Source organism: Panthera uncia, chromosome F1, assembly GCF_023721935.1.
Source record: "Panthera uncia isolate 11264 chromosome F1, Puncia_PCG_1.0, whole genome shotgun sequence".
NCBI lineage: Eukaryota > Metazoa > Chordata > Mammalia > Carnivora > Felidae > Panthera > Panthera uncia.
This window is the reverse complement of record NC_064813.1, coordinates 25,717,415-25,734,874: the sequence shown is the minus strand read 5'-3', so window position 1 is coordinate 25,734,874 and position 17,460 is coordinate 25,717,415. Positions and strand designations below refer to the sequence as shown.

General features: G+C 42.2%; 1 protein-coding gene across 1 annotated transcript in view; it reads left to right on the top strand.

Annotated features, from left to right (window-relative positions):
* The window catches only part of LOC125925789 (voltage-dependent R-type calcium channel subunit alpha-1E-like), a 200,540-nt gene that overhangs the window by 123,319 nt on the left and 59,761 nt on the right, over nt 1-17,460 (top strand). The window contains exon 7 of the mRNA XM_049635045.1: nt 10,141-10,244. Within this exon, the coding sequence (XP_049491002.1) occupies nt 10,141-10,244 (104 nt within the window). The remainder of the gene's footprint in view (nt 1-10,140; nt 10,245-17,460) is intronic.

Sequence of the window (17,460 nt, the reverse complement as noted above, 5' to 3'; positions counted from 1 at the left end):
GTGCTTAAGGCAAGCCTTATAAAGGCCAAGCAGTGTTTTCCAGTATGAGAAAGCTCATGGTTTGGCAGAGGGAGGGGATAGGGAGCGAGCAGATCTAAATAAACACTTAGGCCACCATTCAGGGTCGTCCATGACCTGCTGCTTCTTGTCTTGCTGTCCTAACTACTGCCAACAGCAACTATTTGTGGTCTCATTATTCCCACCCCTTTCTTTCTCCTTAGATTTTGTTCTTCCATTGATTGACCAATCTAAATCCTCCTCCTGCTTTGAGTCCAAGTACAGCCCCAGGAAGCCTTCCATGACACTTTTGCTCTCACTCCTTTCTTCATTAAATCAGATGAGAGTATTCACAGGTCTGAGCTCTGTGTTCTTAATGTTCAGAAAAAGTGGGAGACAGCATCAAATGTCTTCAACATTTGTCTTCAAATGTCTTGGTGTAGCTTCCAAATGAGATCATGAGGCTAGGTTAATTACATAAAAAATAGCCAGAGAGAATGGTGCCATGGATACATAGTTTGAGTACTGAACTAAGTGGTATAGAAGTGCTGTGCAGAGTGGGCTGCAGGACAGAAGTCCTGCATCTCAGTTAGACTTTTTTTTTTTTAAGTGTATTTGTTTTGAAAGAGAGGGAGAGAGAGAGAAACATGAATGGGGGAGTGGCTGATGGAGAAAGAGAGAATCCTAAGGGCTCGAGTTCACAAAACCATGAGATCATGACCTGAGTCGAAATCCAGAGTTGGATCCTTAACTGACTGAACCACCCAGGTACCACCCCCCGCCCAGTTCTTCTATAGCCAAGTAGTGGAGTATCTTTCAGCATTCACCCAGCTTTCGATCCTCAGTTCTTCACCTGTGAAATGAGGGGTGCTATCTCTGTAATCTGCAAGATGATAAAGATTTGAGTTCTTATACTGAATGGAAAGCAGTCATTAGTTAGCTGGAGGGGACAGGGGACCAATGGAAATGCAACAAATGGTTATAATTAGAAGGATTGATCCCTGAGGACCATAAGATAGAGAAGAGAATCAGCTAGGAACTGGTGAAAGACCTGTTGCCCTGGTGTCATCAGCACAGTTTTCTGGAATACAAAGGACTCTCCACAAAGCTCTGCCAGTGTACAGATTCGATCAAGCCTCATGTACCCTTTGTCCCTGAGCCTCAAAGGAATAGTCTTCTGAGACTCTTCCTTCAATCTCTGAGCACTTTTTGCTTCCCGACTTTCTGGAAACAGTACATCAAGTCTCTCATCAGCAAGCCCTGTAGAACGGGTCAAAGGGTGATGTGTTTTAGCTAATCATCATAGGATGCATCCTCTTCAATTTCCTCTTTCAGTCACGTACTTTGGCCAGGCAGCATATGGTGCTTTCAGAACAACACACTCACCTTTTCCCAGAGCAAAGCAGCATCCCAGTCTGGATGGCTTCGCATAGGGTCAGCTGTCCCTGGCCTGGCTTTTCAGTGACTCCAAAAATGCCTGCCTGCCTGCCTAGTATCTGGGGCTGCAGTTGCAGGGAGGACCTCTCCCCCCACCTCTCTCTTTCTCACCCCACCCCCTCCTTTCCTCACACTCTCTCTCTCCCGCCCTCCCTCTTTTTTTTCCCCAATAGTCTTTGTTTTCTTTCATTATTAAAAAAAAGTTACTGCAGGTAAGTTTCAAAGTATAGAAAGGTATAAAAACTTTTATTTTAATCGCTTGTTTCTATTCCCACCCCCGTTACCATCACTGTTAACATTTTTCACTATTTTGACTAAAACAGAACTTACTGTTAAAATTTGTACATGACCCTGAACTACTTAAGTAAATTGTTCCATTTAATTTTGGAAAAATTGAAAACATTTTATTATAGAAATTTGCAAACATACACAAAGCTAGAGAGAAGAAAATATCGAGCCCCCCCTTTAACCCAAGCCCAGTCTCATAGATACAAGATCTTCCTCCGTGTTGGGCTTCTGGCCTAGAGCTCCAAAAGGGAGATGACAGGATAAACATCACATAACCATGATATTGGAATTATTAGGATTTATCCAAAGAGATTTTAAGGATTTCAGGGCCCTGGGCCATGTGGGTTTTTAAGGCCCTTGCTTATATGGACACATACAGTCTTGGCTGCCTTCCTGGTCTGTTGCGGCACCACTTACACTAAGTTTGATGGCAATTACTTGAGTCCTCTTCCCAGCATCAAGCTGTATGGATGGGTTTTCACTGACGCATCAATGCTTGTATCCCCAGTGCCAACGGTGATCACCACCCATGCCCAGGATGGGGCACTGCTTGCCCGTGATGCTGAGCAGAGCTCCCTGGTATGCAGCTCCTGACCCTGGTCTCATTCACATCATACTGCTGCTTGTGGATGAGGGTGGGAGTGCTGTTTTTTTTCCTGGCTTTTGTTGCCAAACTGGTTCTGCTGTTTTCCCACTGGCAAGAGTAGGAGGGGAATACGTGGTGAAATATCCAATAGGAAGTTACTCCTCGAGGTGCTTTTGCATTGGACTAAGGCACTGCTGCATCCTTGGTGACAGTCAGTGACAATCCAGGCAAGCAAGAAAAAGTGGCTCCTGGCCATCAAGTTCAGGGGCTTGGAATAACCAGAATGTGTGCTGAGTCTTGAGTACTTGTAACGGGCCCCTAGCTAAGCCAGATGCTGCCTTTGGAGCTTTGTTTGTATGGGGAAGCTTACAATGTTGATTAAATATGCTCAGGAATCTGAGACATAATAAAATGCTTTGCCTTCAGGACTGACAGGTTCAGCCTCCTTGCCAGGTAGCAGCAGGTGGTTGTGTTTTACTTGGAGCTCTCTGTCCTCACTCTTTCCACCTGCTCCTCTACCCTTATTTCTTGCCTGAGGACTGGGAAGACAGCTCTTACTTTCTGGCTGCCAGATCCTAGTTTTTGGCTTTCCTATTCATTTTTGTTCTCCCCCAGAAAGTGGTAACAGTATGGCTAGGATTGTATTTAAGAGACCTGGGACTAGGGGCGCCTGGGTGTCTCAGTCGGTTAAGCGTCTGACTTCAGCTCAGGTCATGATCTCACAGTTCATGGGTTCGAGCCCTGCGTTGGGCTCTGTGCTGACAGCTCAGAGCCTGGAGCCTGCTTCAGATTCTGTGTCTCCCTCTCTCTCTGCCCCTCCCCCACTGGTACTCTGTCTCCCTCTGTCTCAAAAATAAATAAACATTGTTAAAAAAAATTTAAAAAGAGAGACCTGGGACTACATGAGATATGGAGAGTGAAGAGTTCTAAAGCAGTTGACCAACTGTGGTTCTACATTGTGACTCCAGGTCACTTTGCTCATTTGGGCCTCAGTTTCCTCTTCCACCAAATGTTGGGTTGGATAGCATGTTCTCATAATCTTCCAAGACCATTGCTGGAATTCTTGGTATGCAGGGAACCAGGTTGGATAATCCATATTGCCTTTAATAGCCCAGTGGTTTTAGAGTCAGCATTTTGTGTCCTTTTCCTGGAATGTGAGTGTGGTCAGAGGAGTATAAATGGCTCTTCCCTTAGAAACACCATCCAACTCTTGACTCAGGGGTGGGGTGTTGCCTCTTTGTAAAGTTGGTCAAAACCCTGATGAGAGAGGCGCCTGGGTGGCTCAGTTGGTTAAGCATCTGACTTTGGCTCAGGTCATGATCTTGCAGTCTGTGGGTTCGAGCCTGTGTTGGGCTCTGTATGGACAGCTCAGAGCCTGGAGCCTGCTTCAGATCCTGTGTCTCCTTCTCTCTGCCCCTCCTCGCTCCTGCCCTGTCTTTCTCAAAAATAAATAAATGTTACAACAACAACAACCTGATGAGAAAAGGTATAATGTATTAAGTCAGATTCCCTGTAAACAGGTACTGGGACAGATTCCTGGGGCAATGATTTCTTGAGTGACTGCTTTCCAGAGAAAGCAGTAAAGGTATGAGGGAACCAGGATAGGTCAGGCGAAAATATTATACAGACGTGATTTCAGAAGTTTTAACCTCAGCCATATCCCACAGGCAGGTCAGGAGTGTGAATTGCAACCCAGAGTTGGTCCCACCCAGAGGAAGAGGGGCTGTGCCATTGATACCCTTATGTCAGTTAGTCATTGGATATAGGTCCCCCAACTCCAAGGGCAGGTATAGACTCCCAGGTGAGGCAGTTTTGTCATCCAAGGCCAAACTTCTGAGAAGGGTCCAGGTGCGAGCCAACACATATGGCTGCTGGAGGATGGGTGCACCTGCAGGTGAAGGGTACCTAATGGGAGCGGCACAGAACTTACGGCATCCAGGTTGGTGAGAGCCAGGCAGGGATCAGGGTAGGAGGCAGGGTGGGAGAGGGCTATTCTGAATGTAAATTCCTGAGCAAGCTAAAGTCCTAAGCAAAGATGGCTCAATGGATGGCTCAGCATATGCGGGAAAGTGCTTAGATATGGCTTTCCAATTAAACTGACATAATTGATGATAATAGAAGTCAGGCTAATGTTATATTTGAGGAAAGGGAGATGGTGTCTAGGATGGGGCATGAGGGAAGAACTGGGCTTATCTGGATGCTGGTCAGACAATTATGTACACTTTGAAAAAATCCATCAAGGGGTGCCCTTACGGTGCATAGATGTTTCAGTATAACATCCATAAAGGAGCAAGGAGACTGCTGTTACAGGGTGGTAGGAGTTCATTCTGAGAGGGCATCCCTATCCTCCTTTTTCTCTTACGTGCCCCCTCCTTCTTGGCACTTCTTAATCACCTTTTTCTCCTCTTTGTTTCCCTTCCATAATAAACCCTTCATCTGCCTTTCTGACCTCTGCTGTCTCAGCCAGGGGTTGTGTGTTAGACTCTCATGTGGTTCTTTTCTCTCAAAGCTTCATTGAAAGTTCCAGGGAATCCTTGCCTGACCACCTAGACCAGATCAAATGCCCCTTTGCATCCCTGCCCAGTGTGGCCCCTTTATAGCAAACAGCTGAAGGTCGTAGGTGTATATGTGTTCCTCATCTATTTAATGCAGGTCCCTTGTTGTGCTGTGTTTCACAACAGCCAGGACCTGATGCTGTTTTGCTCATCATTTATCCCCAACACCTAGGAGACTATCTGTCACAAAGTACATGGTCCACAAATTTGTTGAACAAAATATGGCATTCTGGCTCCAAAACATGAACCCCAGGTCCCTTGAGGGTGGAAGAGGAGCTGTCACACTTGGTGCTGGAATTAAGCAGAGGCCAGGGAAGGCCATCCACTGGGGGATTCCTGGTATGCTGCCCTTTGAGGAAGGTGGTACTTGGTGGAGCCAGCCTTTGGCTTCTGTTCCTTTCATTCCCATGCTTGCCCTTCCTGAACTTTCTCTCCCTGGGGTGTCAGCAGAGGCCTTGGACAGATGCTTTTGCTGAAATGGATGGGCTGGCCTTTTTGGAAGCCTACAGTGGCCATTCCGACCATGTCTTGACCCGAGATTGGTTGGTGATTCCAAAGATTTCTCCTTGGGACAAAGCCTCTCAGCCTGTCATTCTCCACTGGAAACTGTTTTTGTTCCTCTGGACATTTGGCAATTCCAGAAACACCTTTGGTTGTCACAGGTGGGGGAGTGCTACTGGCATCTAGTGGGTAGAAGCCAGGGATCCTGCAAATGCACCACATGGGACAGAATTAACCAGAATTACCCTCCAACAAAGAATTATCCAGCCCAAAATGCCAACAGTGCCCTGGCTGAGAAACCCTTCTGTAGGCCAGCCCAGGCTTGCCAACAGATGCTGTCTCCAGCCTAGGAAGCAGGTGTGTCCCAGAGACCCTCTCCTTTCCTGAAATGACCCTAGAATCCATATCCCCCATTTCCCCAGTCCCAGCTCACTCAGTCTCTTGATGAGACTTGCTCTATGAGAGGCATGTACATAGAAGAGGCCCTCCTCTATGAAAGGCATGTACATAGAAGGAAAACAGTATATTCTCCAGAGCCCTGTGGAACCCTGATAGAGACCTGAGTTCAAGGATGGGGGCTTGGCTCTGCATATACAGCTTCAGTCTGGGAGAACCATTGGACCTCCTCCCTTCATCTTGCTGTCTCCATCCTCCTCTTTCTCCTCAATCCTGCTCCTCCCACCCCACCTTCTACCATTTCCCCCAGTCCTCCAGAGATTAATGTGATAATTGCCATGTGTGCCTGTTTACACAGGGAGTGGGTGCACTCACCACCCCCAATCAGGCAGGTTCCCAAAGGAACACATTTCACGGTGTCAGGACTGGTACCCGCTGAGCACACCCTGTGCAGGCGGGCTGCCACCCCCAACTGCTTTCTCTGTCTGTCATTACCCCCATCATGCGCACGTGTACATGTGTGTGTCACTTGGGGAATCAGCAGGTGAGAAAGACAGCAGTCTAGGGGCTTGGCTGGGTTGGGTGGGAGGAGAATCAGCGCTTTAAGTAAGAGGACATTGCCCCAAAGAAAAACACTGTTCTGTAATGGCTGACAAAGAGTAGGTGTTCCATGAATGGTGGGGAATGAAGAGGCTGGCACTCCTTGTGCAGCCTTCTTTGCAGGGAGGAGCCTGGTTTATACTTACTTAGCTGCTCCACAGCAGCGGTCTGGGCAGGGAAGGTTCTACTGTGAGACTCTTGGGCCAGAATCTAGTGGAACATGTTCAGAAGGCTGTGGGTCTCCTTCCCCAGAATCTCGCTCAGAACATTTAGCATGGCCATCCTCTGTTCCTGAAGGAAGAGTCACCAGGGTAAGTAGAGTGTGTTGATCCCGCATGCAAGCAGCTTGTCAGAGTCACAGAAGCAGAGGAGTTTGGAGAAAGGATGAGAGAGAGAGAGCTTCTCACCCAGGCAGCCTTCCTCTCTTCCCCTCCTACTGTGACACAGGCACAGGGACACCTGAGAGAAAACACACTCATAGCTCTGAGGTTATTACACTGGCAACTTTCTCCTTGGTGTTCCTGACTCCCACCTCACATGGTTTCGGGGCTTTTGCTCACTTGAGAGTTGTCGATAACTTTCTTTTTTTTCAGTCTCAAAAGACACTTTAGTAGTTGTCTCTCCTCCACTGGATAATTTTAAGGTTTTAATAATGAATCAGAAGGAGATTGGAGTTCTAATTAGCATCAGAAAGAACCATGTCATTGTGGGGGAGGGAAATGGGAAGTCCTTTGCTCACTTCCTGCTGAGCTATGTCCCCTTGTCCTGATGGATTTGTCATTGATCCACTGAAGGGCATGTGAGATGAGGGTGAGGCCTCCTGGTGGGGAAAGATGGGAGGGAAAGAAATGGGAGGAAACCCAAGGGAGAGAAGAAAGGTGTAGAGAGGGTGCGGCAAGTCTATTAAAAGGTTTGTGAATAATCTCAGGGCGCTGTCAAGCTGCTTTCTCCAGAAGAACCTTTTAAGCTGTCAGTCATCTATAATAATTCCCTCAGGGGATAGTGCCCCTGGCCTTGGTGTCCTCCTAGTCTTTCTCTTTCTCTTCCCCTTCCTCCTCTTCTTCTCATCAGACAGGTCCCAATGCCATAGTGGAGGACAGTTTTTCTTAAAAAAACAATTCAGACAAAGCTTGAAAGGAGACTATCAGAATGAAAGTTTTGTGGTTTTTTGTTTTTTGGGTTTTTTTGGTTCATTTTAAACACGAGAATTCTCTTATTCAAATTGTGGTTGTTTATTGAGTAGTTGAACCACACACACTCCATGTGCCAAACACTTCATTAGGTGCCAGGTATAGAAATGAACAGACAGTTAAGATTCTTGCCTTAAGGTGGGTTAAACCCAAACCAAAACATTCTCACAACACGTGGATAAAGAGACACTGTCCTTGTCATTGTTTTTTTCTGGGAGAACTGGGAAGTGCGTTCTAGACTTTGGGCTCATGAGAAGAGTCTTCTTGTCCCTGCATTTCACAGGCTGTATTTCCTCATGTGTTAATAGATTTTCTTCAAAAAGAGGGGTTTCATAATCAAGGAAGTGTATGAAATGATATTGAAGTTAATAATGTGCCTTTCATGAGTCTTCCCACAGGCTAAGGGGAAAGTATAATCTGTTGTGTTTCCTAAGTCTCTTTGGTCACAGAAGCTCATTTTCCACAGAACACATTAACATCTTGCAGATCACTAGCAGTGAGAACACTTTTTGGGAAATGTTATTCACTCTACAGTGTCTCTGGCAAATCATCACCCAACTGAAATTGCTCTAGCCATCCTCAAACAGTAGCTCAGTCACTCCTGGGACCAAAGACACCTTAACAGTCACAATTTCATCCTTTCCATTGCTGGTACCAACTAATGTTTATTGGCAGCTGAGCCCTGATCTGGGTGCTGGGAGCAGACTTAGTCCTTGCTGCCAAAGAATGCTGGGGGGAGGTGGGGGGGACTCTGGCTAAACCATATAGTCACTCCAACTTCTGGTGCACCACTGGTGAGCCCTCCGAGCTAACCAGTCTTTACAAAAATGTTGCATTTGTAATCATGAATAAAGGTAGAGCTATTTATACATGGATCCTGTGATCCTATCCTTCAGCTCACAGGAAGGACCATGTCTCAACTGTCCCGGAAAAAAAAAAAAAACAGCTTCTTATGTTCTTTAAAATCCCTTGTGGCCCTTGATAACTAGTTCTTCTGCATCTTCTTTCTGATAATCAGGAGCAGCTTTCTTTGAGGTCTGGCCCACATGTTCCCTGCTTGCATTTAACTGATCAGACCTGTTTGAACCAAAGAGTTAGAACTTACAGACTGAAACTGGCGGATCCCCACTTTTGTCCCATACAATTCAGAGGGTGTTTGTTTTTAACTTATATTCTGCTTCATTTGCAATCATCCGTCTCTGAACAGTGTGGGGGCAAGACAAAAGATACAAGTTTGGTGAAAGAGGTTTTCTTAAAAGCTATTTTTAATGGAAAATTCTGTGCAGTGATAGCTTCCATGATCAGTGGGAAGCTATATTCTGTGGACTGACATATTTCAATAGGAGGCAGAAAGAAAATTAGATAATTTGAGAGAAAAGAAAGAATGTCCTCAGAGACCACCAGAAGCATGAGGGCAATGAATCAAAAATATGTTTGTAAAGCTTAGCAGTGAGAAGAGGAAAAGGTAAATCACAGGGATAAGAAGCATTTTGTCATGGAAATTCTGAGTTCAGATCTTAATTTTAGTAATTTAGCCTGTGAATTTTAGTCATGGCATTTGACTTTCATAGCGTTGTTTCTCCAGTGAATTAAGAATAAAATATCTTTTAATTGTTTCAGATGGGTATTACAGTTTGCATGTGAGGGGCTGGTGTGGGGTTGGAGGGGGATTTCAAAAGCCTGCATATATAAAATGCAATTCAAGGAGACTGATTAGAAAGATTTGGGATTGATATTATGGGGAGGAAGGGTCAAGGTGAAGTTTAGTTGAGAGGCTGAAGTGTTAGAGAAGACTTTTCAAAATGCTCCCAAATGGTTCCTAGGTCCTAATAAGACATCCTGCCAAGGGTTGCTTCTTTTGGCTAAGCCATGTGGTGTAATCCTCCCTCAGCCTCTAAGTATTCAGGGGCCATGAATCTCACTTGTAGCATAAGAATCCAGAATATGGATTTCCATGCATTTTTCACTTCACTGTGTGTTCGGATTAGAGAGGAAAGGATTGATCTTTAAATCTAGATTTATTCCTTATTCTGTCCAGAGCCTTGTTGGGCCCAAGCCTGAGCCAGCTCTGTACTATTGGACTGTGATAGAAGAAAGAAAGAGTGCAGGGTCAAGGACTAAGCAGGATGTGGATGACAATAATGTCTCCCAAGCAGTCCTGTCCAGGCTTTTGCCAGCATCCATGGAGCAGATGGACACAGCTTGCCTCTGATTTTTGAGAATTTGCCCAATTTAGACTCCAAAAGCTTAGAACCCACTTCGTTAAACACTATAAAAACCAGCAATTGTTTGTATGATCTTGGAAAAGTACTTGACCTCTCTGGGTTCAGTTATCTTAGCTGTTAAGTAAGGGTGTTGGACCACTCCTACTCAGGGTGTTGTGTGAGGCTAATGCAGTGTCCTATACTGTGTACATGGGAGAATATGAGTTAACCCACAATAACACCAAACTGGGAATAAAGCAGGCAGTGTTTAACTGTATTGCTCCATGCTTGTTATATCACCCTATATGTGAAACTTCAGGAACGGAAGCCTTCTTCTGGCACATGGTTTTGGTAAAATATTAAGGAAGCGTTATTCTTTCTTTCAGACCAATGATGCCTTAGGAGCCACCTGGAATTGGCTGTACTTCATCCCCCTCATCATCATTGGATCCTTCTTTGTTCTCAACCTCGTTCTGGGAGTGCTTTCCGGGTAAGCCAGATGTTCCTCTCTCCTCTTAACTTCTTTCCAACTGTAAACTAATGCTCTGGACTACTGGCCAGTTCATTCATTTAACCTCCCTTTAGGGCAGCCCCTGTGTGAGGTGCTATTCGAGATGCTGGAAATGCAGTAGTGCACATTGTTTAATCGTCTTTATTTTTCTTACGAGTTAAAAAAATATTTAAGCCAGGTACAACGTTGAATATAGTATCCAGTGAGAGTTCATTGATTCATATACATCCTTTCATTCAGTCATTCAGCAGTCATAGATCTTCTTTGTCCAACACCAAGCTAGTTGTGAGGGATGTGAGGTTGAATAAGATAGAGGTTTTACCCTCAAAGATTCTTACTCTATCATTTATTGAACATCAAATTCCATATTTGTAGCTTGGATTAGTGTACATCAGTCAGCAAGTACTCAGTGTCTAAAGCCATGGTAAGCATAGCAAAGAGCACATAAAGTCTAAGGCATGGTTCCTATCCAACGTGGATGGAACTGGAGAGTGTTATGCTAAGTGAAATAAGTCAGGCAGAGAAAGATACCATATGTTTCACTCATATGTGGATCCTGAGAAACTTAACAGAAGACCAGTGGGGAGGGGAAGGGGACAAAAATGTTAGAGACGGAAGGAGGCAAACCATAAGAGACTCTTAAATACTGAGAACAAACTGAGGGTTGATGGGGGGTGGGGGAGAGGGGAAAGTGGGTGTGGGCATTGAGGAGGGCACCTGTTGGGATGAGCACTGGGTGTTGTATGGAAACCAATTTGACAATAAATTTTATATATATAATAAAAAATTTTATATAACTGTGTTTTGGGGACAGGGCACAAACATTTAGACAGGAAATGGAGTTCTTTTACTGACTAATATGAGATACAGATAATTTGGGGCAAGGAACAAATCTATTATATAGTCTGAGATTATTAGGAATTGCTTCATGAAGGACTGAGATTTTGCTTGGGACACACAATATGTAATAGGATAAAATAGGTTATATGTGAGTGAACATTCCATGAATGAGAGCACCACACCATAAGAAAAATTGAAGAAATGGGACTCATCTTGCAATAGGACAGGATTATAATGAGCCTAATTTACCTAGAGCATTTGGGAAATGTAAAGTGTAAAATAGAGCTACAACAGGGGTTGATTTTAGAAGGTCTTACATTTTTCTAAGCAAAAATGAATTTAATTTCTTCTCTGAGTAGCATAAGTTCTTCAAATGGAAATTACAAGGTAGTGCTTCTGTTAAACATAGAAGGTTGAATGAAATTCACCATGTCTTGTAATTCTACTAACACAGGAAAAAAATAATTTAAGAAGGGCACAGTGACAGAACGGGAGAGGAAATGACAACAGATGAGAGAGGTCAACAAAATTTTTGAAGGCAGAGAGTAAATGGTAACTGATCTAGTGGTGGGAAAGCTGAGGTTTAACTGCCTTTGGTGAGGAATGCCAATAAAAAGGCAAAATAATTTTCCTTCCGAACCTTCCACAGTCCTGGAAAGCCTCCAGAATTCAAGGCACCACATATGTCTGAGAGATGAAATATGGATGGCACTAAAAACAAGAGGATTGGTCAAAAGTCCTCATAAGGAACACTTAGAGGACATCTATCCAACACCCTAGATCTCTATCCGCATCTATCCAACACCCTAGTTATCTAGCCCCAAACAAGTCTCACAGGTGTCTGCCCTGTCCAACACCCACCCCAGCCAAAGTCGGAAGACTTACTATCTCTGTAGAGTCTGAATCAAAAATTTGCAACGGTAACATCAGGTGCTTCTGAGGGTAGGGTTGATATGCTGGAATGAAAGTCCACAAACTGAATGTCATGCTTCCAGCCCACATCTGCCTACTCTTAACTCTCAGAAGTGGATCAATCTGGTATGGTAAGGGTTAGTAGGGTTCCTCTGTGGGGAAACCATCCATCTTAAGAGAAGAATATTATGTGTACTGATACCTGAGGATGGCCAGAGAAACGGTTCCCACCCATTGCCCTCAGTGAGGCTCATATTAGTTTCCTGTGGCTGCCACAACAAATGAACACAACTAGGTGGCTTCACACTGTGAATAAAATTAATTCTCTCACAGTTCTGGATGCTAGAGGTCCAAAATATGGCAGGGTCTTACTTCCTCTAAGGGCTCTAGGGGTGAATTTATTTCCTTCCTTTTCCAGTCACTGGTGACTCCCAAGTATTCCTTGGCTAGTGGCTACATCACCCTGGTCTCTGCCTCTGTGGTCACATTGCCTCCTTGTCTTTTGTCTAAAATCTCCCTGGGCCTCTTTCTTATGAGGACATTTGTCATTGGATTTAGGGTTTCTCAAGACCCTTAACTTAATTACATCTGCAAGGACTTTTTTCCCAAATAAGGTAACATTCATAGGATACAGGAATTAGGATGTGGACATACATTTTTTTGCAGGGTCATTAAACCCATTACACTTATCATTCTACAAGCTCCAGCCATCCACACACAAGAGTTTCTAATAAGCTTTTTTGACACTGCTCTTAAATATTAAGGCAGAGTAGGGATCATCAGCATTGGAAAAAGATATCCAAAACAAAAGACAAAAACAAAATAATATACAGAAAAAAGGAACTTGAGGGGGCGCCTGGTTAGTCAGTTGAGCATCTGACTCTTGATTTCAGCTTCAGTCATGATCCCGAGGTCATGAAATTGAGTAGTGTTGGGCTCTGTGCTGAGCATGGAGCCTGCTTAAGATTCTCTCTCTCCCCCACTCCCTCTACCCCTCTCCCTGGCATGCACTCCCTCTCTCTTAAAAAAAAAAAGGACTTGAGGGAATGTGAATGATGGAGGGTACAAAAGATAACTCTTAAAAAGTGTAATTGATATTAGCAGAGGTCGAAGAGAAATCATTTTAATCACAAAATAAAAAATAAAAAAAGGAGAACATTTAGCAGTTAAGAAGAGCCCTTGGAAATTAATGTAAAATAAATAATGTAAAATTTCATTAATGCAACATGAATTAATGTAAAAAAATATAAATATGTAATGAAAATAATGAGGAGTAAATGGTTGGAATACAAGATTAATGAAATCACCTAGAAAGTAGAACAAAAATTTTTAAAAAATCAGAGGGTTAGTCCAACATTCAGCTTATAAGAGTCCATAAAGAGAACAGGGAAGAGGGCAGGGGGAAACTTACAAGTAAAAATACTAAAAATGTTTCCAGAATCAGTAAACACACATTGCCAGAGTAAAAGTCTGTTGAAACATGCGCAAGGATATTCTTTCCAGCATTAGTTTTTGGTGATGGGAAGTTGGAGAGAACCTGGGCATCCACAGTTGGTAAAGTACATGGGTAAACTGTGAGATGCATCCCATGACATACTATGCAGCAGTTAGGAGCAACAAATACTATGTACACACGAAAACATAGAGTATCTTAAAAGCATAAAATTTAGTGAAAACAAGAAATAGTATAGTATAATGCATGTAAAAATACATGCACACAAAATACATAGATTGTAAGAATGCATTCAATAAAAAGTATACATTGAGTACAAGTTTCTCTTGAAAGTAGAGCATTCTTTGTTTTTTTTTTTTTTTAAGTTTATTTAATTTTGGAGGAGAGAGAGACAGAGTGTGAGCAGGGGAGGGGCAGAGAGAGAGGGAGACACAGAATCCTAAGTGGGCTCCAGGCTCTGGGCTGTCAGCACAGAGCCCGACACAGAGCTCGAACCCACAAGCCATGAGATAATGACCTGAGCTGAAGTCGAACACTTAACTGACTGAGCCACCCAGATGCCCCCTTTAACATAAAATTTTAAAGTAGTTTCAGGTTTACAGTCTATTGATTCAACAATTCTATACATTACTTGGCACTTACTATGATAAGTGTAGTCACCATACAACATTATTACAATATAATTGATTATATTCCCTTTGCTATACTATTTGGCTTCAGGACTTACTTGTTTTATAACTGAAAATGTGTAACTCTTAATATTTTTATCGGTTTTGCACCCCCCACCCCACTTACTTCCCCTCTCTGACAACCACGAGTTGTCTGTATTTAAGAATCTGGTTTTTGTTTGTTTTTTCATTTGTTTTGTTTTTTTATATTTCACATATAAGTGAAATCATGTGACGTTTTTCTTTCTCTGACTTATTTCACTTCACATAATATACCCTATGTCCATCCATGTTGTCACAAGTGGCAAGACCCCATTCTTTTTTATAACTTAGTAATATTCCATTGTCTATGTATGCCACATATTCTTTATCCATTTCTCTGTGGATGGACACTTGAGTTACTTCCATATCCTGGCTGTTGTAAATAGTGCTGCAATAACATAGGGGTGCTTATATCTTTTCAAATTAGTGTTTTAATTTTTGGGGGGTAAATATCTGGTAGTGGAATTAATGGATCATATGGTGTTTCTGTTTTTAAATTTTTGAGGAAACTCCATATTATTTACCACAGTGGTTGAACCAACTTACATCCCTACCAACAGTGCACAAGGGTTCACTTTTCTCCTTGCTAACACTTATTTCTTATCCTTTTTGCTACTAGCCATTCTGACTGGTGTGGTATGATACCTAATTATGGTTTTGACTTTCATTTCTTTGATTAGTGATGTTGAGCATCTTTGTGACTGTTGGCCATCTGTACATTGTCTCTGGAAAAAAATATCTATTCAGGTCCTCTCGATTTTTTAATCAGATTTTTTTTTGCTGTTTATTTGAAAGTAGAGCATTCTTGTGAAAACTTTCATATACCAATGTGGTGTAAAACAAAGAAACAATTACCATTTTGTAAAAGCAAAAATGCCCTTTGGATTTTTTTCATTTATCAAAAATATGTACTAATGTGGGTTTTTCATGAAAGTGAAGTGGTGTAAAGTAAACTTTCAGATAGCAGAGGAAACCTGTCTATTGTAAGGGCAGTTTGTATAGCAGAAATATGGGAAGAGGGTATGGATATAAAAGGGAACAAATTAATTTAATTAATTAATAATAAAAATGCCCACTGAGCATTTGACACAACTAATGAAAAGAGACCACACACCAAGATAAATCATCATAAAATTTCAGAACATCTGAATAAAGATAATATTCCAAAAGCTTCTGGTTATTGGGAAGGCAATATATTTTAACAACAAAGAATCAGGAGTTAGGGTGGCTTTGGGCTTCTCAATGATACTTAAAGTTAGAATTGAACAGAGAAGTTCCTAAATATTTCTTAAGGAAAAAAATTTCCAAGATAGAAATCTATACCCAGCCAAAATAGCAATAATTTCTGAGAATGGAATGGCAGTATTTTGAGACTGTCTTTCTGAAGAAGTTACTGGAGAATGTGAATCTCTAAAAATAAGGAATTAATTGAAGAAAGAGAAGGACATGATATTCATGCAAACAAGGGATTCGATAGAGAAAACAGGCAAAGGGGATTCCAGGATGATTATGAAGGGAAGTCTACAATGATAACTGTCAGAAGACCTAGAGAGCAGCAAATTCAGATTTGGATAGGATGACAGAGAGCTTAAGAATGATATCTTTAAGGAAAGAATTAAGCAAGTTATTCCCTGATGTACATTGTATTCAGAAAAGTTCAAAGGTTTTGTGAGGATTATATATATGAATATATAATTTATATATATGTGTATATATATATATAAATGTTTGAATTGTGTATAAACATATTCATATATGTATTTATATGCACACACCTCCATCTGAGCAACTCCACAAAATACAAAAGGGTTACCACTAGAGACACGTAAGCATCGTAAGTTAGTTTTGTGTGTAGCTGAGCCTTAATGGATTGTGAAATGACCCCGTATGGTGTTATAATTGCCTTGAGAGGATGGGGGAAGATAAATAAGGGGAGGGGAAGGGAATGTCAAAGACTAAAATCTTAGGTTCCATAGTAAGAAAGTCTTTAAGCAGTATCCTAAATTGAAAAATAGGGGTGCCTGCGTGGCTCAGTCGGTTAAGCGACCAACTTTGCCTCAGGTCATAATCTTGCAAGCCCCACATTGGGCTCTGTTCTGACAGATCAGAGCCTGGATCCTGCTTCAGATTCTGTCTGTCTGTCTGTCTGCCTCTCTGTCTCTCTGCCCCTCCCCCACTCTTCCTCTGTCTCTCTCTCAAAAGTAAACAAACATTAAAATTTTTAAAGATAAATATCAATTATGGAGGTATAATATTAAAAAATTAAAAAAGGATACTAGAAAAAAATACAGGTAAAACTTACAAATGATGGTTTCTGGGGAGTGAGAGTCAGGGGTGGGGAGAGGTGTGGCAGTAGATGGCTATCTCTTCATAAGTTTTTAAAAAATATTTGAGTTTAAAAGTCAATGTGCATACCTTGAGAAAAATAGAAATAAAATTTTAAAGTAAAATTACTGCATATACAGAAAAGTGTGGGGTGAAAGGAATATATAAGACCATTCATCTAGCATCAGTGGGGGAAGCATTGACATGGGGAGAGACCAGATTCACTAGGATTAAGGGGGAAATGACCATACTAGTCCAAGTATGTGGTATTGAGAGCCTGTGGTGACTTGTGAAATGGTTATGAAATAAAAGCAGGAAGCACTGTGAAGACATTCTTAATACTGTGCATCTTGAGTGGAAAGTCATAAGATGTAATGGGACTTCTTATATATTTACTCATTCAGTGAGCATTTATTGACATCCTTTATGTCCAAGCACTGCTCTAGGTCATTTGCTCCATATTGCCTGTACCTACAACTCAGATACTATCTCTCAGTGACTACGTATGGAAGGAGCTTGACCATAGACTTCATTCGTCATGTATTTATGCAGAAGGGATAATCTCTTATTTATGTAATCTTACTTGATGTTCTTTATCCCTACTTGTTTCCAAAGTGTGTCCATGGTTAATTTAGAAAATTCAAGCCCTGTTCTTACTATTTGAAGAGGGAGGGAAATAGATGCTATGCGAACAAATCAACCATGTTCCAAATAAGGCTTCTATATGGGTTCAAGACATACTTTAACAGAGCTGGAACTAGGACAGAGCACTGCCCTCCAGGACAATTTCTATGTCTAACTGTATCCAGTCTGATAGACCATCTCTGGTTTGGAGTTGTTTCTTTTAGTTCTCCTATGTCCTTCTCTGGATGGGAAAGAGTGGCACATTGGTGGAATCGTGATCTTTTGGCATGTGACAGTCATGAGTGAGACCCTAATCTTGCCACTTACCAGC